Below are 12,531 nucleotides of genomic sequence, written 5' to 3'. Positions count from 1 at the left end.
TTCATTTAATTTCCATTGAATGACGTATAATAGAAAGACACAGCTCACATGAAAAGTGCTAAACGTCATTAGCCAAGAGGGAAACACTAACCAGAACGCCAGTGAGATCCTAGCTCATACCTACCAGGATGGCCACCATCAAACAGACGGGCAGTAACAAGTACGGGAGAGGTGGGGAAACTGCAGCCCTCATACCCCGCTGCTGGGAACGTGAAACGGGGCAGCCACTTTGGGAAGCAGTCTGGCAGCTCTCCAAAACGCTGAACACACAGTGTTAGCACGGGACCTAGCATTCCACTCCTGGGTAAACACTCCAGAGAAATGAAGACATGTATGTACACAGAAGTCTGTACATGGATGCTCACAGGGGCATTAGTCACCACTGCTAAGTAGCAGAAATGACACAAATGTCCACCAATGGATAAACAGATAAATAAAACGTGGAGTATATATTCATGTAATGGAATATTATTCAGCAATAAAAAGAAGTTCTGACACATGCTACAACATCAATGAAACGTGAGAACATTATGCAAAGTAAAAGAAGGTCGTGTACTGTGTAATTCCATTTCTAAGAAATATCCAGGTTAGGCCAATCTACAGAGGGAGGAATTAGAGGAGTGGTTACCCAGGACAGGGGTGAGGAGTTAGGAAGAGTGGCAGTAACTGTTAATGGGTACAGGATATTTTTTAGGGGGATGAAAATATTACAAAATTATATGTGCTGATGCCTGCACAACCCTGTGAACAGACTAGACTGAATTGTACATCTTAAAAGGGTGGATTATACTTATGAATTACCCGTCAATAAATCTGTTAAAAAAATATAGCAGCCCAGTGTAATAGGCAACGTATTTAAAAGATGTAAGCATAAAGAACACATCTCTAGAGTTTTGGATTCTTCAAAGTCAGTAGGAATAAATGTCTGTAAAAATATTAAGACAGGGACTCCCTTCGCAGTCCAGTGGTGAAGACTCCGTGTTTCCACTGCAAGGTACAAGGGCTTGATCCCTGGTTAGGGAATTAGGATCCCAAGAGCCATGTGGTGCAGCCAAAGAAGAAAAAAGCAAAACACACACCAGGCAACCCTTCAAGCAAGGCTCATGGTGAGCACACCAGGGGCGTTGGGATGGAACTGCAAAGGGGCCCACCTCTCCGCCTGCCCCGCCGGGTCCGGGCGCTGCGAGGTGGAGGCCTTCTGTCGGCTCTTGAGTCCTGCACCCGCTCTGCTTCTGAGAGGGTCAGACAGGCTGCTGGCGCCATCCCCACCACACTCTTACATTGTGTCTTTCCTCAGCACCCTCCGTCTACCAAGCGAAACAGCGAGAGCAGACACAGCGCAAACCCTCCCTCACTCTCATTAACCCATCAACAGGGGTGCCCCCTCCCCGCCCCTCCTCGAGGGAAGGCCGGCTGTGCTCTCCTGCCCTCGCCACAGTCAGAGACAGAGCACAGAACTACAGAGCACAGAACTACCGTCCCTGTCCTCAGCGACACGGGAAAGCACCTCCTTCGAGCACCTTCGTGGGAGGGTCTAACTCAACTCGTACCAGGTTTCTCTCCGCACCTCTTCCCACCACGTGGGCGGTCCTGCAACTCTACTCTCTCCCCACTTCCCCTTCTTTCATGGCCTCACCTTAACCAAAAACGACACGTTACTGATCCCAGCTCTGGGAGGGCGCACATCTTGCTCACCACTCTTATTTCCTCACCTAAAAACGTGCTCAGGGGATGCTCAGCAAGTGTCTGCTATGTGCATTAGAGGCAAGATGCCCAGGACTCTGAAGACGGCCTGCATTGCCTGGAGGGGAACAAAGCTAAGATGGCGGGAGAGCCTGGTTATTAGGACACGGTTTTAACAGGGAGGCAAGAAGTAACGATCACTTCATCTGAAACAAGTCTCAAGAGCTCAAGGCATGCTAAGTGGTTCTGGTAACACGACGCCTCAGTGAAAGACCCAGGAGAGACTGCGACCCGCAAGCAGTGCAGGGCAGGCATCCAGTCCACACCCAGCCAGCCTGGGCCTCGATGCCCCTTGCGGACCCCCTCCCTCCCGGGGAGAGAGCGGGACTCAGGGGCTGCTGGCAGCCCAGGCTCCGTCCAAACAGAAGAAGCTTCCACACGGGTCATCTAATACAGAATATATTGAGTGTTTATAATAGATGCCATTTAGATACACAATGGCACCCCACTCCAGTACTCTTGCCTAGAAAATCCCACGGACGGAGGAGCCTGGTGGGCTGCAGTCCATGAGGTCGCTAAGAGTCAGACACAATTGAGCGACTTCACTTTCACTTTTCACTTTCATGCACTGGAGAAGGAAATGGCAACCCACTCCAGTGTTCTTGCCTGGAGAATCCCAGGGACGGGGGAGCCCGGTGGGCTGCTGTCTATGGGGTCACACAGAGTCGGACACAACTGAAGTGACTTAGCATAGCATAATTCAAAAATAGAATACATTTAATATACAGTAAAGCAGCATTTAAAGTCAATGGAGAAAGGGGAATATTCATCACACGATGTAGGGACTAATGATTTTTTAATCATTTTAGAAGACACAGTTATATCCCTACCCTGAGACATTAAAAAAAAAAAAAAAGGTTCCAGGAGGACTGCAAAACATCTTTTTTTTGATTTTTGAACAGAATTATCAAAGTGTTAGAAAAGACTAGAGATTTCTCTTTGCGATTCTGGGGTTTGGGAGGCCCTTCCATAGTAACTGAGAGTGGAAGTTAAGGAGAGAAAAAGACATTCCCTGATTTTCCTTAGTCTGGATGAGAGAAGCTTTAAAGGATTTACTGATCAGTATACACCTGCCAGGGGATAGTGAAGGACAGGGAGGCCTGGCGTGCTGCAGCCCATGGGGTTGCCAAGAGTCGGACACGACTTAGTGGCTGAACAACAGGCCTGTGATGGTTCTTCAGGTAGGCGTCTGGGGAGGAACCCAAACGGACCTCACAGCCCTAGGCGGACAACAGGCTGGTAAAGTCTGACCTTTAAGAGTTAACCAAAATAAAGGAAGCAAGTTGATCTCAACTTTGGATACAATAGATTATGAATTACACAAAGAACGTGACTTACATTTCTTTTCTTCCAAAGCACACATACTAATATAAGAAGAAACATATTTTAGGTCAATGAGCCTAGTCAATTTTGAAATATATAGCTTTAGGGGAAAAGAATCAGAAACTTAGAGAGTTCAATGGAAATCAGGATTTAAAATTTTATATTAAGCCACAAGGATTCCCTAGTTATCAAGGAGTAGATTTCAATGGAAATCAGGATTTAAAATTTTATATTAAGCCACAAGGATTCCCTAGTTATCAAGACAGATAAAATAACAATTCAAAAAAAATGCAACAGATAACTGGAGTTCAGCATTAAACATTAGAGTTTTAAAAATGGTATCACATGAAATGTTTCTAGATGGTACTGACTGAGGTCACAGCGGGACCTGCAAAGGACCTAGAAACGGGCTGGAGAGTCTGAGACTCAGACAGGGATTTGGGAGTCAAATGAAACCAACGGTGAACCCGCCAATCAGGGAGGACTGGCCTGACTCCGGCTTGGCCCACCACTATTTCACCTCCTCCCAATCATCAGCATTTTCCTGCCGATGTGTGGACCACACGCTTACTTCTGAATTATGCACGGGCACTGTTAAAGAGGGTAAGACAGTTAAGAAAAAAATGAAAGTTCTGACATTTCTACCCCACGTGGTGGCTGTGAGGAGCAGGTGAGTTAACACACGCAGGGCACAGCGGTCCTTCGAGTCCCCTCACTGTAGTCGATGTTCATTCCTCCAGGTGCCAGTACACATTTTTGAACAGGAGGATTTTTTTTGGTAGCAAATGTCATGTTAGGCTTAAACGTCTTAGCTTATTCTAAGCAAGTCAGAGTTCAGCTTGTAACCGAGGGTTGGGCACGCTGGTTAAACGGCAATTACTTACCATATGGACTACTTCTGGGTAAATAGGCTCTGTGATCACATTCCGATTATGGGTGATATATTCTACCATCTCACTTAAAGCAGCTCGTTTTACTTCCTTCCACTTTAGGTCACTTAGTGGATCGGAAACAAAGTCAAAGAGGACACAACACTGACGTAACTTCTGGATAAAAAGCTTCTCTTGATCAGCAGGAGGAACATCTGAAAAGGAGAAAGCAAAGTATTATCGATCGCAACAATGCTTAACCCAGAATTACTGTGACGCGCTTTTAAGTTTTCTACAACTTTTGAATCTCTATTGAGATTTGAGAAACAAGAGATGGGGTAGGAGTGAATAGAGATTATACATTCCTTAAAGACAATGAAAGGAAAAAATAAGCTAGTCGCTGCTCATATCATATGTTTCATATGACAAAGTTTCTATGTTTCTTAACTCTCTGAAGCCATGTCCAGAGTACTGTTCAAAATAAAATTCTAATTAAGTGCTTGCATTCAACAAACGTGACCCTGAAGCCGTACCAGATGCTGGCAGGATGCTGGGCAGTGGGACAGGAGGCAAACCACAGCTCCGGTGTGGGGTGAGGGGCACCAGGGCCCGCTGCACACGGCAGGTGAGCGGTCACAGGAGGGGTGCCCCCCGGGCCTGCTGTTGCTCTAGATTTACGGGGGAGGGCGTGGTGGCTGTCCCTCGGCCAGCTGGTAAGCAGCAAGGGCCATCGCTGTGGAGCTGCCCAAACGCTTGTTCCATGCACACAGTGGGGGTCTCCACCCACCCTGGTGCCCCGTATCCTCCGTCAGCGTGGGTGACGGTCAACACGTGTCACATACGACAACAGCAATGCAGAAACAGCGCAAACAATAGCGGTGTTACTGAGGGAGTGCTCGCCTGGGCCGGGGGTCGCACCGAAAGCTTTATACACATCACACATACTTTTCTCACGTAATCTTTACAATGACACAACAGAAACAAGATGCAGGCACGGAGGGTCAGTGTAGGACTGGGAAGTGATGGAGCTCTGTGCGACGTTCTGGGAGGTGTTGGAAAGCCCCGATCTGCCCGTGTGAGTGTGACAGCTTTCTGGGGTGAAGAGGAAATCGGTGGTGATATTAACAAACAGGATCTATTGACCCATTGACTGAAATGTGTCCAAGATCTGCCTGACACAGTGAACCAAGAGTTTCCACAAGATCACACTGGTGTTACACTATCAGTTAAGGGTAAAATAGCCATTCGGAGGGTGAAGCAGCCCACCAGGTCTTAATTTGATAAGGTGTACAGGAGCCTATTACTGTGGTTTCAGAGTCCACGCTGCAGAATCCTTCAAGAAACCTCTCACTGCTTACTTTTTGCTGTGGTATCAAAGAAAATGTCCATAACGATCTGAAAAGCCTACTGAAACGCTCCTCCCTTCCCAATCATGTGTCTTCCCGGAAGCATTGTTTTAACCCAAACACATGGCAACAGGCTGGATGCAGAGGCAGGCCGCAGAATCCAGCTCTCTCCTCGTAAGTCAGACATTAAAAAGACTTTCAAAATAGAAAATGATACCACCCTCTCTGGTTTAATTTTTAATGTGGTCAATATCAGTAGTTAAGCCTGCATAAACAGAAGCTCTCCACATAGTTCTGAGGGGCGTGAGAGGGTCCTGAGACCAAAGCTGTTGAAACCTCCGCCCCATAGAAGCCAGCACCGCAAGTGGGTGCCCTGGTGGCCCCGGCTTCCCTGCTTCCACCCTCCTCTCCTCGCATCAGCTCCCCCAACCCACCTCACCTCCCTTTCCTCCACCAGCTGCCCCTCCTGTTTGGAGTTCTCGCTTGGCCTGCTCACTTCCTGGTCAGACAGGACGCACTCCTGGTCGTCATTTAGCTCCTCCTGCCTTGAACGGTCAGCTCCCTCACTGGGCATTTCTTCCGCATCGGACTGCTTGCTGACAGCAGGTGCCAGGTGGATGTCCCCTGGTTCTCGGTACCCTCCAGTGCCCAGTGTGGAACCCTGCAACTAGCAGGCACTCAGCACAGCCTCCCACTTCCTGGGAAGCTCCCCAAGCCCCCACACTGCACAGCTGGTCCAAGGAGTGAGGGCGTGCTGCCTGAAGGCTACTCAGGACTGAGGGACAGAACTATGACCACAGACATCCTGAGTCTAGGTGGCTGTTGAAACTTAGATGAGTAATAGTCACTACAATGTCTGGGTCTCTTTACAATCAAACATCCAGCCCTCTTCAATGAAACGCTTCATTTTCTTAATGACCTCTGAGCTTGACTTCAGTCCTTACTCAATTCCACACCTGCACTCACCCTCCACTTTGCCAGAAACACCTTGAATGAGCACATTTTGTAGTCACAGCTCGTGTACGTGGAAACTTTGGCTTTCTCACACTGTAGAGAACCGAGAAGCCTGTATTTACCCCTAAAAACTACGTGATGACTCAGCTGTCACCAGAACTCTGAAACAATCCTATTGCAATAAGAAGCAAGAGCAGAGTAAAATCTTTTTTCTTCATAAAATTTCTACCTATAAATATCCTTCTAAAAAAAACAAGAAAATCTCAACTTGCTGAAACTGTCAATTCTTCCAGGGTTCCAGATGGCTAAGGTGTTCAGTTCAGTCGCTCAGTCGTGTCCGACTCTTTGTGACCCCATGAACCGCAGCACGCCAGGCCTCCCTGTCCATCACCAACTCCCGGAGTTCACTCAGACTCACGTCCATCGAGTCAGTGATGCCATCCAACCATCTCATCCTCTGTCGTCCCCTTCTCCTCCTGCCTTCAATCTTTACAGTATTAAATATTTTTGTTTACAGTTTAAAGTTTGTGAGCAAAATCTCATGACCTCGTGTTTTAAAACCTCATTTGGCTACATTTACAACTTTATTGTTTTTTAAAAAAACTATATTAGACCAATCAAATCGAGTGAAAAATATTGCACCCACAGCCCCATCAGATATTTCCTTATGTTCACTGATTTATTTGGCTGCATCGGGTCTTTCCTTGGCAGGCGGGATCTTTTGCTGTGGTGCACGGGCTCTCTAGCTGTGGTGCCTGGGCTCAGTAGCTGTGGCACACGGGCTCAGTGGCTCCATGGCATATGGGATCTTAGTTCCCTGAGCCCTGACCAGAGATTGAACTCGTGTCCTCTGCACTGCAAGGCAAATTCTTAACCACTGGATCACCAGGTAAGTCCCTCCTGTGTTTTCTGAATGCAGGTTAATTTAGGTTCTTGTTGGTCACCATATTTTAAAAATCTTCAGTACTTTCTGCTGTGTTAATAGACTGTACCACTGGGGGATAAAAATGAGTGGAGGTGGTGGTGGGAGAATATGCTTTTTACCCTTGTGTACGTTGGGTCTCTACAGAATGAGTTATTTTTGTAATTGAAAAATAAACTCTCTAAAAACTATTATGTTAGCATCGCTAATCTTTTTTTAAAAAAAACTATTTATTTTTTAGTTGAAGGATAATTGCTTTACAGAATTTTGTTGTCTTCTGTCAAACATCAACATGAATCAGCCATAAAGCATTGCTAACCTTGAAAGGGGAAAAAAGGTATGACGGGTACAGCCCGTACCTGACCGGACTGTTCTGATTACCACGTAACGTGGATCAGACAGTAAAAGCTACCCGGGGCTGACACTGTCGGTGTATCACACTTCAGCGTTTGGTAGTCAAGACTGGTATTGACTCTCGAAGTAATAAACCACGACCCCGGATTTGACCCAATTTTTACAATTACTTCTATGAAGCAAAATAAAAAAAGAATGGATTTTGAATTCTGCCCATGACTGACAGTGGTTTACTTTAAACTGTTTATAGACGAGTTAACACTGACATTCTTGTTTTCAGACATATTAAAGAGCAACCTTGAGCCCCAAAGAGAGCATCAACTAAAAAGCACAATATGAGACAAACTGCTGTAGCCCGCGGGTTTGGCCGGGAGCCCCCGTGACAGGGGTCTGGATGGGCCCCAGGGCACCACCCGGAAGCCTGACAGTGTGCGGAGTAAGATCGCTGATCTAAGAGCAAGAGGAACACGGAAGGGGCACTTGCAGCACTGGCTGGAGAGCGTTCTTCGTGTTGAGCAACATTTCCTTTCATTATTATTTTTTTAAGTTAAGAGTGGTAACATTTCTCGCTACAAATAACATCACAGGTGCCTTGCATTTATGTTAATTTCTTCACCCCTCCCTCAGTTGTTTTCACTGATTTGCTAATGTGAACTTGGGATGCTTCCTGATTATTTCAAGGTAAATCCTTGATGATACCAGGAGCAAACCTGATGATACCCACACAAAACCTGCAGGAGGCAAGGAGCAGAGAAAAGACATTAACCCACAGCATCTGAAGAACGCATTACTCTTCGAAAAACATATTTCCTAAAGGGAAGCCTGTAATTAACAACTGATGCATAGGGGCGCTTAATGAGGGTCGCCGCCAGACTGGGGTGGCTTCGTGAGTGCCCCTGGCCCTTGGGTGAGGGAGGGCAGCATTCTCACCAGTGGCCCCAGGGCAAGCTCATAAGCAGTGGACACCCTCCTCTGACCGCTGACCCCCAAGATGCGGGTGAGCCCTGGGGCCTACCCAGGGTGATGACAGAAGTTCTACGTGTATTTTCTTTTACAAAGAACAGAAAAGTAAGAGGCACTAATATTTGACAGGAGCTGACGCACGCTGGAGGTGTGTGTTTAAGACTGCTCTGCTGCCAGGCAGGAGTGATCGGGAGCCTGGGGACCTCTGGCCAGGCAGTGAGGAGCCTCTCCAGGCCTTCCCAAGTGAATCCAACACAACACAATCCACAGGTGTTTACAGCATGTGTGCATCTCAATTATCGCAGGGCCGGACGGACATGACAACATGCTGTAACCGTCAAACTGTAGGACGGGACACAAAAAAGTTACACCACTGAACTGTCACTGTACCGGAAGGGGTGGCACGTGAACTCTGACTCTGAGTAGAAATATTATCAAAGGAAACAAAACAAAACAGGGAGGCCCACTTCCATATGACTCATCTCGGTGGTGACGAGAAACATTCCAAGAGGCCAAAAGGACCAACTTTGGCAGGACAGTCACAGAGAGGCAGGCCTTTTTAGCACGGAGATGATGGCTTTTCCCAAATAAACACAACCCCGATGAGGACCAGAGCCAGAGCTACACGAACTGCCAGCCCAGAGACGTCACTTTGAGAAGATGCTCCCGGAGGCACGGCCGTGAGGGTGGGAACCATTTCGCAGTCACTCATGTACTCCGTGCTAAGCAGATGCGGCAGGCTAGCTTTGAGAGACCCCCGTGCATCCCTCCCGGCCCCCAGCGCCCACCTTCCTGACAGTGTGGGGATGAGAGTCTACGAGCATGTGCCCATTCTGAGCCTGCAGACAAGAGGCAGTCCACACAAAATGGAAACACGTACAAACTCTCCAGAAGGAGAGAGCCAATCCTTCAGCCTGTCTTTCCAATACACTTATTCTGAGTACAAAGTGAGTGGGAATACGGCTGAATCCAATTACTACCAACTTGGAGTAAATCTGGGATTCGTCATTAATAGGCATTGAACTCCACTTACTCTTGGCAAGTACCCCCCACCAAGAAGAGTTCAGCGATACTGCTTTGATTTTGAAAGAGAGAATCCACACTCTGGTTTTTGAAGTGACTGTTTTCCCCACTGCCTCCTGCGTCTTCTGTCCTGAACCACGTGTCTGCAGACATGAGAGCCCTTCTGTTGCACCGTCACCTCCCCCATCGCAACACAGCAGAGCCTCATGACGGGCCTTATTACCTGTCAGACGACGCTCCTTCACCTTGCCCAGCTTTACATCTAGACCATGCATGGCCTTCAAATTCTCCAGATCAATTTGGCGAGAACAGAAGTCTTTGCAACATTGACTCTTTCAATCCACAAACAAGAAATATTTCTCCAATTACTCTTTTCCTTAAATGTCTTTCAATAAAAATTTTATACTCTTCTAAAAATACATTACGCATCATTTTTCAAGGTTTATTCTTAGGTATCTGTTATGTTCTGATGCTACTGTAAACTGTATCTTTAAAAAGACTCAAGAATTTTCTAACTGCTGATGTGGTTTAGAAGGAAAAAAAAAAAGATTTGGAATATGACTTTTGTAACCAGCTACCCTTTTGTGTGTATGAAAACAAATTTCCTGTATTTTTTAATTAATTAATTTTTAATTGGAGGATAATTGGTTTATAATATTGTGCTGGCTTCTGCCACACATCAACGTCAGTCAGCCACAGGTATAGACGTGTCCTCTCCCTCTTGAACCTCCCTCCCACCTCCCACCCCATCCCACCCCTCCAGGTGGTCCCAGCTCCTATCAACTCTAATGACGTCTCTGTGAGTCCTTGTGGATTTCTGTGGGTACCACCCTTTCATCTACGAGTACCGACACTGTTCTTTTTCTCGTCTGAGCAACGCTGCAAGGCAGCGGTGAGGGTGTCACCTTGGTCTCTCCATCGCCTCCGAGGGAAGCTCTCCCTAGCTCCCCAACCAGATAGACACTGGCGATAGGACTCTACAGATGACATTTAGCAGAAAAAGGAATTGTTCTATAGGTTTATGCGTGCATACTTAGTTCCGTCCAACTCTTTGCAATCCCACCTGCCAGGCCCCTCTGTCCATAGGATTTTCCAGGCAAGAATTCTGGAGTGGGTTGCCATTTCCTCCTCCAGGGCATCTGCCCGACCCAGGGATCGAATCCATCTCTCCTGTGTCTCCCTGCATTGGCAGGCGGATTCTTTACCACTGAGCCGCCTGGGAAGCCCCATTGATGGGTTCAGTGCCATCTCAATCCAATCCAACAGTGACTTCTGTGAACTGATAAGTGAATTCTAAAAGGTACATGGCAAAGCAAAGGGTCAGTACTCACCAAGACCCTCGGAGAAGAACAACAGGGTGGGTGGGGGGGGCTTGCTGTTTCAGAAACCTAGACTCACAGGGAAGTTTCATGAATGAAAACGCCACCAAGAACAGGGCCCAGGACAGGCTTGTAGAGACGTGGATACTTGATTTACGACAGGACTGCATTACAGAACAGCGAAGAAAGATCAGTCTTTAAAAATACAGCTCTGGGAGAGGAAGGAAGGATAGAGAAAGAAGACATCGGATCATATTCTACGCAAAAATAACAAATAAGTTCCTGGAGGACTAGGACTTCAGTCTGAAAGATAAAACTCTAATGCTTTTAGAAAATAATACAAAAGAATATCCCATGTAGAGAAAGAAGTAGAGAAGGACTTCTTAAGACCTAAGGACTGCAATCATTACAGGACTGATGTAATGAACTATATAAAACTCAAACCTTTTTCTTCATCAAGACACCACAAAGAATGAAAAGACATGCCACAGAGTAGGAGGACTATTTGAATACATAAAGCCAATGAATTAACGTCTGGAATATGTAAGCATTTCCAATAAGTCAGTAAGAAATACGCAGAGTACCATGAGAAAACGAGGCAAAAATTTTAACCGGGCACTTCATGCTGCTGCTGCTGCTGCTAAGTCGCTTCAGTCGTGTCCGACTCTGTGCGACCCCAGAGACGGCAGCCCATCAGGCTCCCCCGTCCCTGGGGTTCTCCAGGCAAGAACACTGGAGTGGGTTGCCATTTCCTTCTCCAATGCATGAAAAGTGAAAGGGAAGTCGCTCAGTCGTGTTTGCAGCCCACCAGGCTGCTCCATTCATGGGATTTTCCAGGCAAGAGTACTGGAGTGGGGTGCCATTGCCTTCTCCGTATGCCCCAAAGGCTAACTGATCGCCACTCACTAGTGGCTAGAGCAATGCAAATGAAAAGCACAGTGAGGCACCATGAGACACGCCACAGACTGGCAGACAGTCTGTGGACACCCAGTGCTGGGAGCAGCCGTGTTGGGCTGGGCAGGGCTGCAGGGCCCGGCGTCACCAAGGACAGAGGTGGACAAATGCGTCTGCGAGCTGGGATGCACTGCTGGGAATTGTGTATGTTTTAAATACGTGTGTGCGCGTGCACATGTGTGTGTGCATGTGTGTGTATATATATACACACATATGTACGTTCATATAAACCTAATGGAATTCAGACACACGTGCACCACAACACGTGTCAAAGAATGTCCACAGCAGCACTAACAGCTTGAACCAGAAACAATCCAGTGTCCACCAGCAGTGGGCATTATATAATATTCTGAAGCTGTGGCGATGAATGAAATACAGCCACACACAACACAGATGTACCCTACGAAATCCGACTGAGGGAGAGAGGCAAGATGAAAAGGACTTACTCTGTGATTCCATTCATACGGAGGCTAGAAACAGGCGCCCCTGAGACCTGTGTGTGACCTCCGGGGGCTGGTGGGGGTGACGGTGGGGGTGCCGGTTACAGGAAGACTTGCTTCGCGATGACCCTTCACACTTTGCGCTTGTTGTGCACAAGTCTGAGAGTTACATCACAAACTGCAAAGGTTGCAGAATACACGCAGGTGGCAAAAAACGCCCGCAAGAACACTCAGGAGCACACGGCGAGCCGTGAGCCTCCGACCCTCCTCCCAAAGCCGAGTGCCCGGGGCCCCCAGAGCCGCCCGGCACACACTCCACAC

The 12,531-nt window shown here is 47.4% G+C and overlaps 1 protein-coding gene across 6 annotated transcripts in view; it reads right to left on the bottom strand.

Moving 5' to 3' along the window:
* PPP2R5C (protein phosphatase 2 regulatory subunit B'gamma) overlaps positions 1 to 12,531 on the bottom strand; it is a 139,406-nt gene that overhangs the window by 52,012 nt on the left and 74,863 nt on the right. For all 6 annotated transcript variants that reach the window (XM_070357994.1, XM_070357998.1, XM_070357997.1 and 3 more), the window contains one exon: positions 3,951 to 4,150. In XM_070357994.1, the coding sequence (XP_070214095.1) occupies positions 3,951 to 4,150 (200 nt within the window). The remainder of the gene's footprint in view (positions 1 to 3,950; positions 4,151 to 12,531) is intronic.

This window comes from Bos mutus, chromosome 21 (assembly GCF_027580195.1).
Source record: "Bos mutus isolate GX-2022 chromosome 21, NWIPB_WYAK_1.1, whole genome shotgun sequence".
NCBI classification, from domain to species: Eukaryota; Metazoa; Chordata; class Mammalia; order Artiodactyla; family Bovidae; genus Bos; species Bos mutus.
Note: the sequence above shows the minus strand (reverse complement) of the source record. Positions and strands in the feature narration are given on the sequence as shown.